The sequence below is a fragment of the Mytilus edulis genome, chromosome 14 (genome assembly GCF_963676685.1).
Source record: "Mytilus edulis chromosome 14, xbMytEdul2.2, whole genome shotgun sequence".
Lineage (NCBI taxonomy): Eukaryota > Metazoa > Mollusca > Bivalvia > Mytilida > Mytilidae > Mytilus > Mytilus edulis.
In genome coordinates, this window is record NC_092357.1 from 69,147,025 (window position 1) to 69,164,145 (window position 17,121).

General features: G+C 30.6%; 3 protein-coding genes across 3 annotated transcripts in view; 2 read left to right on the top strand and 1 right to left on the bottom strand.

The window, feature by feature from the left end:
* The window catches only part of LOC139502861 (fibronectin type 3 and ankyrin repeat domains protein 1-like), a 406,467-nt gene that overhangs the window by 169,511 nt on the left and 219,835 nt on the right, over positions 1–17,121 (bottom strand). The window lies entirely within an intron of this gene.
* Positions 8,064–9,439, top strand: LOC139504428 (uncharacterized). The gene is given in 3 exon segments (XM_071294512.1): positions 8,064–8,067; positions 8,709–8,872; positions 9,071–9,439. Coding segments are annotated over 3 exon segments (537 nt in total).
* Positions 15,697–17,121, top strand: part of LOC139504429 (putative DMBT1-like protein) — a 66,222-nt gene continuing 64,797 nt past the window's right edge. Inside the window, exon 1 of the mRNA XM_071294513.1 lies at positions 15,697–15,766. Within this exon, the coding sequence (XP_071150614.1) occupies positions 15,697–15,766 (70 nt within the window). The remainder of the gene's footprint in view (positions 15,767–17,121) is intronic.

A 17,121-nucleotide genomic window follows, 5' to 3' on the forward strand; every position in this document is an offset into this window, starting at 1 on the left:
GAAAAATATAATAAAAATGATAGGTCACCGCGCATTTTCTCAAGCTACAGGACGGGACAAAATGACACATTTTGTATGGATTATACAGGAAAAAACACCATTTTATGAATAGAAACTAAACAAAATGATAGAATTGTTAAATACTTCAGGAAAAGACAGCTTTCAGACACTGCTTTGAGAATATCAAAAGAAAAGATAGGGTCACCGTACGTTTTTTCCGGCTAAAATACAAAATAGGAAAATTCCATACAGAATCTATCAGGAAATGCACTTTTTTAGAGTTACCTCCCCTTAAAGTGCCAATAAAAAAAATTAAAAAAAAAACAACCAAAAATAATTAACATTTGCAAAAATATCAATATTTAGAAGTTATATTCTTGTAAATTGGTACTTTTAAATAAAAATGTACATTAAACATCTGCATTCCTGCATCAAATTTTGCTAAATTGATGGAAAATCTGGACCTTTGATTCTCTGTTTTTTACAATCCTAGATGGAGGAAGACACCCATACCACCTTAAGTTATATTTGTTTGACACTTTTTTCTTTCAATACACAATACAGTCTCGAATACAATTTTTAACATACTCATTATCCAATATTGACCAATGTTACTGTAAATGTTACTTAACATGTAATTAAGTCTTTTCACTTTTTTGTGAAAAGACTTATTGTATTTCTTCTGATTATTATTAGGTCTTTCCACTTTTCTGTGGAAAGACCTATTGTTTTTCTTCTGATTATTTTTTTTTTTTCTTCCGCCTAATTTTGTTCTTGCGATAAACATTTGTTTCGCAATATGTCGCTTAGATATTTTGTATATGATATCGAACAGTTTATGCGCTTTTGAAATTTACCCTGCGTAAACGAATACTTTTCTTTGTAGGAGTTATCTCCCCAAACACTGTTTTCCTTGTTATCGCATCTCCTTCGCAACCGTTAAAGATTATGACAAATTTATTTTACAAAATTGCTCGTTATATCCTTCGCATGATTTGTCCTATTTTGACCGAAGCAATAGGACCGCTCCATATGAGAGTTATTTCCCCTTATGCATCTGATATAAGTGATATGAATTTCTATCTTATAAACCATAAGTGATAGAGACCTAGGATCTTTTGATTTGAGGTCCTTGGTCCCAAAAAATGAAAATTAGGTCAAGGTCAAAGGTCAAGGTCATATTCTAATATTTGAATTTGGCTTATTTTCACTTATATCCAAAGACTGTATAAGATATCAACAAATTATTTTTACTAAATTGTTAGTTGCGACATGTCGTAAGATGTAAATTTTGATTGCAAGCGTACGTTGAATGTAAAAGGGAGTTTTCTCCCCTCTTGTATTTAAAAATACGCGTTTGGTGATATAACTCATTAACTAAATATAATTAAGGCCTATGGTCTTTTGATTTGAGGTCCTTGGTTTATGACCTTGAAACTGATCTCAAGGTCATAGCTTAATTTGACGTTCTAGATTTTGACCTTTGCTTTTATTCTATATGTATACATGATAAAGATATACAACTTTTAGAAAAAGGTATCAAACCATTTAACCTTGAAAAAAACAACCGGAAGTGACTTTTTGTAAACCGGAAGTAGCTATTTTTTGTACTTTATTAATATAAAACAAATTATCTCCCTTATTTAAAAAAAATGTATGGACACAATATATTTTTGGAATCAGCTTACTAGAAGCTATCATTTGACGATTGAAATGACATTTTTCATATCAAAATACATTGTTTTGATGGAAAGACCTTCAATTGTTCTCTGAACAATTGGTTTTTAATTATTATTTTTTTCTTCCGCCAAATTTTGTTCTTGCGATAAATGTTTGTTTCGCAATATGTTGCTTAGATATTTCTCATATGTTATCGTATAGTTTATGCGCTTTTAAATTTCACCCTGCTAAGGCGAACTATTTTCTTTGTAAGAGTTATCTCCCTATTCACTGTTTATCATCTGTGTGCATCTCCTCCGTAACAAAAAAACATAGCGACAAAATTCCTTTTAAAAATTGTTCGTTACATCCTCTGTTATTTTTGGCCCATTTAGATCGAAGCGATTCGATGACATTTTATAGGAGTTATCTACCTTTACAAACTAAATTTGTCGGTATGTTTTTTTTAACTCATAAACAGTTAACCGTATAACCCTGGAATGTTGTTATTTGAGGCCCCTAGGTCCTAACTTAGAAAATGAGGTCAAGGTCAAAGGTCAAGGTCAAGTTATCAATTGTGACTTTTGCTTGTTTTTGCATTTTCTCCGACACTTTGAAAGATACATATAAAAGAACAAGTGCAAAATGTCTGCTTTATTGTAATAAAGATATGCTACATTTAGTCTTATACAATGAATGGCATCTTCTAGGAGTTGGTGCCCCTGAAATGTCTTGATATGAGGTTATTTGATTATAACATCAACTAAGTTTATTATAAAAGCATTTGACCTTAAACAAAAGGTAAGGCGACTAATGACCTTGAAAAATGACTACCGGAAGTGACCTTGAGAAAACCGGAAGTAGCATTTTGTGCAATTTTTTCATTTAAAAGTACTCAGAACCCATATATTTTGTCATATAGAAATATAAACTGATAACTAAAGACTAAAAATTACTTCCAACAAACCGGAAGTGGCCAATTATCTCCCATTCTACATACAAAAGTATATAGAAACTATATATTTTTGGAATCAGTGTGAAAGAAGCTATCATATGAGACCGACAGTGACATTATTTTTCACCGGAAGCATTATATTATCTCCCTTATATCACTCAAAAATATAATTTAACCATTATTTATCGCATCAGTATGAAGAAATTATCTTATCAAAATTTCTTTGATGTGGAAAGACTTTCAATTGTTCTCTGAACAATTGGTTTTTAATTTTGTATGTTTTTAGTTTCACCTGACAGAACATTGTTACATACATGTACTCTTCCGTGGTTGGTGCATATGTTGATTACATATTTCTATTGATTTTTATATAATTTTTGTTAACAAGAATTGTGCGCTTCCGTGTACTTTTTGTCTAGCAAAGGGAGTCAAAGTGCTATTTCATCATTCATGTATAGGCAATGAATTCAGAACGCTCTTGCATCAATTTTCCTGTAGCTCAACTAGATCTGTGCATTTAAAACGCAATGCAAAAACAATCTTTAAAGAACATATTAGCGAAAGTGTAGGAAATTGATAGCATTTGCTTGGTTTGTATCAACAACCTTACACTTGCAGATTTCTACTATTTCGTTGGTTTCTAAAATATCAAAATAAATTTCGATTTCGATTTTGTTCTTTAAAAAGCCAATACCAAAGTGATTTTGACGTGTTTTCCATGTCACTTTGCCAATTAAGTTCAAATTGATCTTTCATACTTTGAACAACTGTGTTTACCAAACATCCCTTGTTTATAGAAGCTTCATCATCAATGAATGTAGGAGATTTAGAACTATTTCATCGTTTTGTTTAAGGGAGTATTCTTTAATGTTAGATTTGTGTTGATCAGTTTTTAGTTTTCAAGTTGTGTTTAGTAGGCTGTTGTTAAGTCATTCCGTCGTTTTTCGTTTTTTTAGCCATTGTGTAGAACGCCAAATCCGGGGGGATTATTTGTTTTTGCCAATGTAAGATAACTTAGGAGTTAACCTCTGTAAAGATAAAAATGAACATAAATGTGCGTCTTTATACATCGCATACAGTCACAATTATTAATCAAATAGTTGTGTATATGAAAGAATTTAGTAAAAGTTTTAAGTTCAACTATGACTTTTATTAACTGTTTACATGTTAGTGTATAACTTGGTAAGACAGACGGGCGTATCGTCTACATCAACGTCAACTGCGGTGCTAGACTATATTTCATAGTATGTTAACTTATCTTTTTAATGGGATAAAATTACCTATAATTTTACTGGTTGGTAAATCGCACGTCGCAATGTGCATTCTAACTGGTTGGTTATATTTGTTCGACACTTTATTCTTTCAATACACAATACAATCTCGAATACAATGTACCTTTTAACTGATTTGTTTGACACTTTTTTCTTGTAATACACAATACAATCCCGAATACAATTTCTAAGTAACTCATTATACAATATTGACCAATGTTAAATGTTACTTAACATGTAATGTTGTATGTTTTTAGTTTCACCTGAAAGAACATTGTTACATACATGTACTCTTCCGTGGCTGGTGCATATGTTGATTACATATTTGTATTGATTTTTATATAATTTTGTTTTAATAGATTGAGCTTGGTTTCTTTCAGCATTTTTAAGAACAGTTTTGATTGCATGTATTGGTGATTTTGTCGCAGTCAATGCCATATTGTAGAAATATTTGTTATGCAAAATTTACAAGATTGGTTTAGTTTAACGTTAGTCGTTGTGGCAATTTGATTGTTAACATTTATAGAAGTTTTTTAAACCATAGGATTTTTCTCGGCTACATTCTCTTCGAAAAGAGAATTGTACATTGATCCTTCGAATGTCAACTTTATAAGGTTTACTATTGCTTTTTATTTTTTTATATTCACTAAATCAAAGTCCTCATTGTATAGGTTGGGGTTACTTAATGGTTATAGTTAAATTTCCGTTTAACTCATTACGTATTATTCCAAGACACACTTTTGAGAACTTATATTGATGTCTTGTCCTTCTCTGCATGTTTGTTTTTATTGTTTTTGTTTTTAACGATTGTGTTTATTGTTGATGAACCACCCCTTGATATCCTCTTCATAAATAAGGTATTTCGTGAGACGTTTCTTATATATCGCGAGACTTAGCTTTTTACAAATATAGCTTCATGTAGATAGAAGAGTTAATGGTTTGTCCACAACTACATAACGGTGGAATATTCGAGACATCTTTTGGTATAATAAACATTTCTAAAAATTGAGAAGATGAAGTATGATGTCCAAGTCACAATTTGTGAAAGTAAATTATAATATACAGTCAGGGGCATTACTTAAACAAGTAACAATTAAAATTACCTATACAAGTAATGTTGAAAACGAGGCTACTTTAAATATTACTTATATCAGTAACTTTTCTGAATATTGTTTTTATAGGTCACTAATAATACAGATTTTACTAGTTTTATCAAATTTCCACAGTCATTTGGTTATTTTTCCCATCAAATATAAAATCTAATCCTTCTGAAGCACACAGCGTTATCTTTCATATCGACGCTTCTGGATCAAAGATTGGTCTTTTGGGACTATTAATTTATCATTTTCCTCCAAAACCTTGAAGGTAGACTGATATAAATAGATAGATACTTGTGAATTAATTAAGACTTGTAGTTATTTATAGTTTGTAACCCAAATCAATTACATATGTTCCTTAATACTATTTTTTTCAAAAATGTATAAAATAACTTATTCAAGTAATATTTTTATCAATATTTTTAAAGTATTCCTTTATCTCTATACTCCTTTCAAATCTTATAAATTCTTTATTTTATGATATATATTGATGTAACATTTCATGAAAACTACATTTAGTCTATGCTTCTTATGAAATTTAAAATAACTCTATCAAGTAATTTTATTATTTTCAAAAACAAAAATTACAAGTAACTTAAAAAAAATACTTGTTTAAGTAAAGCCCCTGACTGATATAAAATTCGCCAAAATCCATATCTTTGACTGAAAGATGAATAAAAATCCATTTGCCAAAGACAATTTTTTTAACATTTTGTAAATAAAGCTATATCAATAGTTAAAACACCAAAATTAAAAGAATTGTTCCCGGGAAAAATTTTGCAAATTTTGAACAATATGAAATTTGACCTTTTTGACGACCTGTCTGCACTTTAAAGGAAATTGGACAGGCCAACAATAGCATAACTATATATACCATACTGGTTCATATTATTGAAAAACCATACTATAATGCCTATAAAACATTCATTTAATGGATATAAAAGGCCGATTGGATCAAACATAGCATGATTTTAACCATTTATCTTGATAGAAACTCAATTACAAGGAACATTCCTTTCAAAGGCAAATCCTTGAACTTTTTTATTCTTAAATCATTACATGACTAAACCTTCATCCTAACAGAATATGAAGATGATCTTGTAACCTTCGCTCTTGATGACTTTGCATTGATTTATCTGAGACAGGCACTAAAGTCGATATTCAGGAGTCTTTTGATATTGAAAGGACCAACATGATATTGAAAGGACCAACATGATATTGAAAGGACCAACATGATATTGTAAGGACCAACATGATTTTGAGAGGCACCTACATCTATATGTATCCTCAACAAGATCCACATGTACATGTTGTATATTTATACCATGTAAGCATGAACATTTCAATGATCATATCATGTGTTTTATTGTATTGATTGTTTTGTTTATTTAGATATAGGAAGATGTGGTATGAGTGCCAATGAGACAACTCCCCATCCAAATAACAATTCTAAAAAGTAAACCATTATAGGTCAATGTACGGCCTTCAACATGGAGCCTTGGCTCACACCGAACAACAAGCTATAAAGGGCCCCAAAATTACTAGTGAAAAACCATTCAAACGGGAAAACTAACGGTCTAGTCTATATAAAATTTAAAAAAACGAGAAACGAGAATCATGTATAAATTACATAAACAAACGACAACTACTGTTCATCAGATTCCTGACTTAGGACAGGTGCAAACATTTGCAGCAATGTTTAATTGATTAATATGGAAGATAAACGGTTTCTGAAGGTAAGTAATCATACATTTACATAACTGACAATTTAAACTGTAATCATGTTTAAGTTATTCAGTAGTTTAACCATACACTTAACCGTCAGACCATTTTTTCTACAATGTAGTGTATCCATACATTTAACCATCAGACCATAGCATCAATTTTCTTTGGAAACTATTTTTCAGAACGGGATACTTTATTTCAAACTGTTCATTTGTATTGAATAATTCTTTGTTTTGTTTTTTTCAGAATATATCTTCATTATTTTAGATACTGTCTTATATTTATGATGAGATTTTCTCACTGGCATAGTACATACCTAACCAATCTACGATTTTGAGATATATTAGCACTTGTTTCGCTCGTTCGGTTACAGCCGACTTGTAGAAAACAGTTCTTTGTTCAAGACTCGTAGAAGAAAATGTGATTTTTTTGATCAAAATAATGCTCTCCAGTTACACATTTAACATCTCATAGTATCAAAATAATGCTCTCCAGTTACACATTTAACATCTCATAGTATCAAAATAATGCTCTCCAGTTACACATTTAACATCTCATAGTATCAAAATAATGCTCTCCAGTTACACATTTAACATCTCATAGTATCAAAATAATGCTCTCCAGTTACACATTTAACATCTCATAGTATCTCGAGTAGTGTTGATACATTGACCAACTGATGCTGGTTTGATAGAAGTACACGATGACTGTGAAGCATTACTTTGTAATTTTTGCTTAGATGTACTTTCGTATTTACTGTCTATTTTTAAACCAATTGAATAATAAAGCAGCAATGAAAAGCCCGATAGATTACAGTATTGACGAAACACGCCCGATATATAACGACATTGACGAAATACATTCTGGTTTATTTGATGGCACCAATGATTCAAGTAATGAGGTACAACCAAATAAAGCGAAAGGAGAAATTACAAGAAAACCAAAAATGAAAGAAAACCTGACATTAGAGATAGTATCTCTGCAAACATCAAAAATGATAAAACTATTGCCGACTAATGCAATAAAACTGCTACAAAAACCGGTTTTACAAGAACTCCGATCAGACCAGACGAATATACCTTAGAACAATGGATTTCTGATAGAAATAGAATAGAATATTGCTATGGCTATATCATTGCATAATTATTCAAATTTATATTTTTAATTATCAATGGTTTTTATAAATCCAAGATTCATTCATGGCAGCATAGGGGGAGAAGAAATAAATTATTTTCGAAACAAGTCGGACGAAGGTGAATACCTTTAAAAGTTATAAAGGGGATGTTTTAGGATTATGTGTTTAAACTGTAAAAAGATTTCAAATGGCAAATATGAGAAACAAGACCGTAAAGCCAGATGGGTAAACGTTATAGTGTGTTCTTATAACACTTATGACAAAGGTCTTACTTTTTTCACTTTCGATCTTTTATATCTGGGCGTTACTTGTAAGTCTTGTGTGGACAAGGCGCGTTTTTGGCGTATTGAATTTTAAACCTGATGCTTTTTGTTATCTATTAATCATGTTTTTCTTTGTCTAATATGTTCTATTAATTTGTATTGTAGTCCTGTAATATTATGTTGTCATTTCAATGTTATATTTAACTTTGCCATTAAAGTGCGAGGTTTGGCATGCCACAAAACCAGGTTCAACCCAGCACTTTTATTCCCCTTTAAAAGTGTCCGTACCAAGTCAGGAAGATAGCCATTGTTATAGTATTGTTCGTTTCTGTGTGTGTTGCATTTTAACGTTGAGTTGTTTGTGTTTTCTCTTATTTTTGAGAAATTGAGATAAGACGTGGCACGGTACTTGTCTATCCCAAATTCATGTATTTGGTTTTCATGTTATATTTGTTATTCTCGTGGTGTTTTGTCTGATGCTTGGTCCGTTTCTGTGTGTGTTACGTTTCGGTGTTATGTCGTTGTTCTCCTCTTATATTAAATGCGTTTCCCTCGGTTTTAGTTTGTTACCCCGATTTTGTTTTTTGTCCATGGATTTATGAGTTTTGAACAGCGGTATACTACTGTTGCCTTTATTTACCAGGTTTTATGATTTTGCTATTGCTTTAACGAGGTTTGAATATGCAAATTGGTATCACATTATGACCTGCTGGTTTAACACTTTTATAATGGCAAAACATTTAAGGAGATTAAAACGAAATTTAACAGTATTATGGATAGATGCGCATCCAAAAGGCAATTTAGATGAAACGTGGAAGGCTTTACAAACACGTTCTTTGAGCACGCCTCTTATACCAACGAAGATGATATGGAGTATAAATAGGTACGACAGTTTACTCAACCAACACCAACTATTTATTCCTTATACAGAAGAGTTCAGAACGATTTTCTTGAAGACTTATTAGATAGATGATTCCAATAAACTTGATTGTGACCGAGTCAACATCCTGGTAATATTAAGACATGACTACATCGCTCATCCAAGGAATCCAAAGGGGAAAGTACCACGAAAACTGAAAAATGCAAACAAAATTTTGACCAGCTTATCCATTTGTTTCGCTAGCGTTTGTGTATAAGCAGTTCAAATTGACAGTTATTCAATGAACAAACAATTAGAAATTATATCGAAAACAGTCATTTTGATTGGTGTACATGGTATCGGTTTAAGTCATACTCTGTTTCTTCCAAAACATGCCGGAGTTATAAAACTTTATCCTTTAAAGGTCAGTTTTGGAAATGAACATTTCAAAGCATTTGCAAGATGGAGAAATTGAAAATAGAAAATGAAGATGACAGTTGTACATAATTATGTTTCACCTAATTATTTTACGGATTTGGTTGCTAAAATAATAGAGAAATTTAGATCAAAATCCGGAATGAAAAAACACAGTGAAGGCATTCTATTTGGACAAAACAGGGAGATTCGAAGAATCTAGAAACAACAGCATTACATTGGAGAAATAATGATGGGTGCCATATGTGGAGCAGGACCCTTCTGGAGCACCTGAGATAATCCCCAAAATTGGGATTCGTGCTGCTGAGTCTTTAGTTTTATATGTTGTGTTTTGTGTGCTATAGTTTGTCTGTTGTTTGTTTTCTTTTTTAGCCATGGCGTTGACAGTTTATTTTCGATTTATGAGTTTGACTGTCCCTTTGGTATCTTTCGTCCCACTTTTGTATCAAATGTTTTTCGATGGGTCTTTGCTGATTTTAGTCGTGAATTGAAACTCATAGCAATACAATATATTCAGAGTTATGTTTTTTTATACATCAATATTCAAAATTGATTATTCATAACTTTTCATTTGAAAAATATCTCCACATTTGTATTTCTATACTATTTTCCATGACATAAAGTACCAGTGAAATAAATACAAATTCAGGTTTGTCTCATTATATGTACCTGTCAGTCTGATAAGACAATCAATCAGTAAATTTATGTAAATTTTTAATTGATTTTTTTTCTGAAATCAAATGGCAATTTATTGTAACCTAATAAAGAATTATACAAATAGTGTTATATGCCCGAATCCATATTTATTTTCGACTTAAAAAACGAACACTTCATAGTGATCACGCGGTCAGACTATCAAATAAACATGGTCAAGTTGGAATTCGATAACACCTTCGGGTCCCCCTTTTTTGTATAGAAAAAGAAAACAACACCTGACGTTTCGCGAATTTAACACATGGTATGAAAACAAACATAAGATAAGTGATATTATACTTACAGTTTGATACTCGAGTCATGTTTTCTGTCAGGGACATCATCAAATCGTATGAAAACCTCACAAACAGCTGATAGGTACTTGCTTGTTTTGATGCCTTTTCAAGCTTTGAAATGCATTGAGTGTAAGAATAAATGTGACGACAACCAATAGAAACGACTACATGACGTCATAATTAGATTGCGATAGAATCGTTGAAACCTTATGGAGAACTGCCTTAACATTACTGCGTTGACTTCACTTCATCTCTAAGATATCGTACACTGACTGGTTATCTTGTCGGTGTCGTTTATTTCCTTACACGCAAAGATCAATATCTACACTTCCAAATGCAAACAATACATGTAAATATCAAATCAATGCTATGTGATACATTTTGATTCTTTAAAAAAAGGTAGAAAATAAAACTCATATGAACTGAAAAAATGATAAGACTTCTGATATTGAGGGCGATCATTCATGACTACTAGATGGTCAAATCACGTGGAGACCAACGATATAAATTAACGACACTCGCTGAGGCGAATATCGTTTGATAGCCATACCTGTAATAGGTGTTAGTTATTTAAAATATAGATTAATAGATACATTTCGCATTATACTTAATCAATTATATACATTTATATGTCGTAATCATCAATAATCTAAGCAAAAAAGTGCGTCCATTTTTTGTTTTTGAATTTGAAACATCTTTTTGATCTTAAATTAAAATCTTGTATAGATTTGCTTTACACCACAACCACGACTTACACCCGTAAGTGATGTACAATGATTTTCAAAGGTTTAAAAGATCTATGGACCAGGTATTACATCACTTTTCATTTCGTTTATATATGTCATTGTTTTTTGCACCAAGAGTTTCAAACAAAATCTGCCAAAAAAATACCTAAAAAATTAGGAATATATGATATGAACATATAAGTCAATGGTTCGAGATTGGAATAATTCTAAAACAATTTAAAAATCTGCTGAAACAATACTTTATTGTGAAGGAGGAACATCATACACGTACAGGGTACATATAAAGTACTTTAAAATGTCATTGCATTATTGGAATTTTGTCACGTTGTACAACCGGACGTATTTACATGTCATAAGTAGATTTTTCAAATGTTCTGTAACATATTTGTGAATAAATATGATGATTATTAACTTTATTTGTCTACAAAATTTGTTGAGAAAGTACAATGTCTCATGTTTATATGAATTATGAAAATGCTATAGTATACATATGAACATTTAACTTTTATACAATTTGGTATTTGAATGGTTTTCTATGCATGTACTCAAGATGACGATCATTAACTTTGTCAATATAATTTTGAGTGTTGACTTCATATATCTTTAAGATACTGCACACTTCTAATGCAAACAATACATGTACATAGCAGCTCAATGCTATTTTATGCATTTTTATTCTTTAAATATAGGTAGAAAATAAAACTCATATGAACTAAAAAAATGATAGGACTTCTGATATTAGACACGATCATTGCATGAATACTGGATTGTCAAATCACGTGGAAACCTACGATATAAATAAACGGCACTCGCTGAGGCGAATATTGTTTTATAGCCATACCTGTTATATATGTTAGTTATTTACAATATAGATTAAAAGATATATTTGGCATTATACTTAATCAGTTATATACATTTATAAGTCGTAATCATCAATAATTCGAGAGGAAAAAAGTTCGTTCATTATTTGTTTTGAATTTGAAACATCTTTTTGTTCTTAAATTAAAATTTTGTATAGATCTTCTTTACACCACAACCACGATTTACACCCGTAAGTGTTGTACAAGGATTTTCAAAGATTTAAAAGATCTATGGACTAGGTATTACAAAACTTTTCAATTCAGTTATAGCTGGCATTGTTTTGTATCAAAAGAGTCCTTTTCAAGAATTTCAAATTAATCCTGCCAATAACAATACTTAAATGAATAGGAATACAAGATATGATCATATTAACCAATAGTCCGGGATTTGAATAATTCTTGAACAATTTGAAAAATCTGCAGAAACAATAAAGGACTCCTCCGGGTGCTGGAATTTCTCGCTACATTGAAGACCTATTTGTGAACTTCTGCTGTTGTCTGTTCTATGGTCGGTCGAGTTGTTGTCTCTTCGACACATTCCCTATTTCCATTCTCAATTTTATTAATAGTAAAGGAGGTACAACATACAAGCACATTGTAGCTAAAAAGTACTTTAAAATGTAATTGCATTATTGAAATTTAAAAAAGTACATGTCATAAGTAGATTTTTCAAATGTTCTGTAACATATTTGTGAATAATTATGATAATTATTAACTTTATTTGTCTACAAAATTTGTTGAGAAAGTACAATGTCTCATGTTTATATAAATTATGAATATGCTATAGTATACAAATGAACATTTAATTGTTTTTAATTTTCGTATTTGAACGGTATTCTACGCGTGTACTTAAGATCACAATTTATTAACTTTGTTAAGTATAATTGTGAGTGTTGACTTCACGTTCATCTTTAAGATACCGTTCACTGTTGGTCATGTTCGTGTTCTTTTCCCCTTACACGCAAAGAACAATATCAACAATTCCAAATGCAAACAATACATGTATATATCAGCTCAATGCTACTTTGTGCATTTTGAATCATTATATATAGCTAGATAATACGACTCATATAAACTGAAATATGTTTTTAGTTTATATGAGTTTTATTTTCTAGCTATATATAACTTTTAGCACGATCATTGCATGAATAATTGTTGTAAACCAAGATACCTATACGATGGTCATAACAAGAAATGAGTGGTACTGATATTAATTATTATTTTTTATTCAATCCCAATCAACACATGATATAGGTTATTTACATGTACATCATATTCTATAACCGGACAAATCGATTTAATACTAAACAGAAGATTTCATTATACATTAGCATGTTATTATCATGTATATAAATGTTTTAATTCCACTTGGATGAAATGCACACCACAATTAAAAGTCATATTTAAAATCATTTAAAAACAAATCCACGTAATCTATAGGTTTTGTGTGTTGTTTAAACGTATTGACCCATTCCCAATATATTAATTACTATTAGTTTGTTGTACATGCAAAACAAAAACAATCAATTGAATGCGCTTGTAAACTTATTAATCATAAATCAATAACAAAATGGTAACCTTAAGATTTACATGTTACATTGTCTATAGATGGATAATTAACGATAGGAAATGAAAAATCATCTCTTTTATCATAAATATGTGTAATCAGCTTTCCGTTAATTTTATGGATATCAAGATCGAGAAAGAGCAATGGTCATTATATGTATTAGCTTTTTTTAAAGTAAGTTCAACAGGATAATTTTTTTTAGTAAACATACTAAAATCGTCATTATTGACAACCAGTATATCATCAAAATATCTAAAAGTATCATTAAATTTTTGAAGCAAATGTTTTGCGATGGGTCTTTGCTGATTTTAGTCATGAAACTCATAGCAATACAAAACAACAGGTCCACAATAACACAGTAAGACCCTTTTTTGAATTTCAATAACTTGATGATCCAAAGCGAACACAGGTTACTTGTGCACGGTAAGACCCTTATTTGAATTCCAATAACTTGAATATATATGGAATCTCCAAAGCGAACACAAATGTTATCTAGTAAAAAAATGAAGGGCAGTTATAGTATCAAAACATGTCTCATTGACATAGTTCTTTTGTTTATTGCTACTGAAAATGACATAAAAGATTTTAAACATTTGTAATCCCATTCTAGCTTTTTAAATGCCCATTTAATTAGGTGTGTGATTTTTTTCTAAATGAGAATATGAGGCCATGTGGTATATAGAGTTTTTGACGCTCAATTCGTAATTAATAACACTTCTTTTAAAGGCATTACTTATACAAGTGTTTGAAAAAAATATTATATGGTCATTTTTATAAATTTCCTGTTACAACACTTTGAAATTTTCGACAACCAAGGATTTTCTTATCCCAGGAATAGATTACCTTAGCTTGTTTAAAACTTATAGTTTTATTGATTGTTTGACCAATACACAAGTCCATTTATGAATTTTTCTTGTGGAACAAATCTAAGAAGAAAAGAATGATCAGATAATTAATTAATTAATATGTAATGCACTTATGTAAAGCTGTATAAGAGGGTCGCAAAAACAGAGGGACAGTCAAACTCATAAATCGAGAATAAACTTACAACGCTATGGCCAAAAATGAAAAGGACAAACAGACAAACAATAGTACACATGACACAACATAGAAAACTAAAGAATAAACAACACGAACCCTACCACAAACCAGGGGTGATCGCATGTGCTCCGGAAGGAAGGGTAAGCAGATCCTGTTCTTCATGTGGCACCCATCGTGTTGCTTATAAGATAACAAATCCGGTCTAATAGTCTAATTCGATAGGACACATTAATGAAAGGGAAGGTGATTGAAGTTACGACGTAAGGAACATATCCTGTATAAGTGCACATCTAAGTGTCCTCCAGTGCATTGCAATTTGTATAGTTGATTAAACTTTATTATTACATTGATTGCAATGAATAACATTTATTTCCCAGTTAAATAAAAACTGATAATTTCACATGTGAAATAAACGTATAAAAAAGAAGATGTGGTATGATTGCCAATGAGACAACTGACCACAAGAGACCAAAATGACACAGACATCAACAACTATAGGTCACTGTACGGCTTTCAACAATGAGCAAAGCCCATACCGCATAGTTAGTGGTTTTTTCACTCTCTGACGTCCTACAACAATAGGCGTTTTCAAGACGTCGATAACGGCGGATCAAAACATATTGCAAATGCGTCGAAAAAAGATATATTTTCTTACATGTTTTACATTAATTTCTTTAAAAAAAATCCATTTGCCAATGTAATGAAGAAAAATAAATAATTCAAAAATTCAAATATCGAAAAATGTTCAACTCGTGACCGAACAACACTAATAATTAACTCATGCCCTCGAGCATTCGTGAATTAATATGTTGTTCGGTCACTCGTTGAACATTTTTCGATATTTGAATTTTTCAAGCAATCTTGTCTAAAAATGTCTGAATACAAAGTTGTGCTTACTTTTTCTCTACATATGCAACAGATTGAAACAATGTATCTAAATATAGCTTTCAACGTGGAAAAACGTTTTTGTTCATAACAGGACAAACCCACGATCAATACTACAAATACATACATATATATATATATATATATATATATATATACATTCATAAATACATTACTTACAGTTTACTTGTTCTGAGTCGAACACCAAGATGACATTTGTATTTGTACATGCCATTTTCATTGTTTGTGCTGCAGCAGTGACAATTCATCAAGTTAAAAGTAAGACTTCTTTATCGTTTTTTGAAAATATATTATATTTTTGTAAACTAGGGACAACAATTTTCTGTTGTCTCATTTTTTTTTAAATTTGTGATGTGGTTTTTATACACTAATGCAGAATCAAAGTACAATTATGTATGTAAAATAAAGTTTAACTCGTTCTTTTTTAAGTTTGTTCGAGTTGATTACAGTCTGGTCTTGAATACAAATGACAGCATTTAGATACGTATTTTTCGATCTAATTTTATACGAAATTGTTTACTTTGATTTTTTTTAACAACCTATGATAACAAGTAGTCAGGCTTTCTTGATTTTTACAAATTTGAATAGTCAGTTAAAGAGTATATTTTCTAATATATACTTTTCGTATTTTCTAAAATCAATTCATTTCTGTTTGGTCTTATCAAAAGTTATAAAACTGACCAATAAATAAATGATAAAAAATATAGATTGACTGGATAAAATTTTTAAAGGAAAGTCAGGAAATGTTAAAAAGAACAGATAAAAAACATCAAACGAATTGATATCAACTATCATATTCCTGATTTGAAACAGTTAAACATGAGAGGTTTAACTTGGTTTTATTGCTTATTAAACTTAATATTTCCATAACAGTCACACATAAATCCATTATATTGACCATTATTGGTGAACAAAATTAAAAGACATAATAAGTAAACAGCAGTCACATTGTGTTATAACTAACAGTTAAACCAGCAGAAATATAGACACAGTGTACAATTAAGAATAACACTATTATTTTCTATATTTTCTAAGATTAAATCAGGGATTATCAAAAAATAGAAATTATATTTGTATCAATTGTATATCTAGATACACGTCAATGCAAAGCTGAAGGTGGAACATGTAAACAAACGTGTGTTGACAATGAAGTAGACACAGGTCCATGTTGCCGCAATAGTAATAGATGTTGCCAGCCGCCTACATGTAATGGTATGTACAAATGTAACACACGAAGGAACAACATTCGATACAAAAATTAAAAAAAAACTTTTACATATTTGGATGATATCTTGGCTCTCAATAATGACGACTCCAGTATGTATACTAAAGAAATTTATCCTGTTAAACTTACTTTAAATAAAACTAATACTAACAATGACCACTGCCTTTTCCTCAATCTTGATATCTATATCATTAACGGGAAGCTTAATACAAAAATTTATGATAGAAGAGATGATTTTTCCTTTCCTATCTCTTGTCACCATCGTATGGTGTTTATATATCTCAACTTTTACGATTCGCTCGTGTTTGTAATAACGTATTAGATTTTATCGAAAGAAATTTATGTATTACTGAAAAATTATTACATCAGGGTTTTCGATATCACAAAC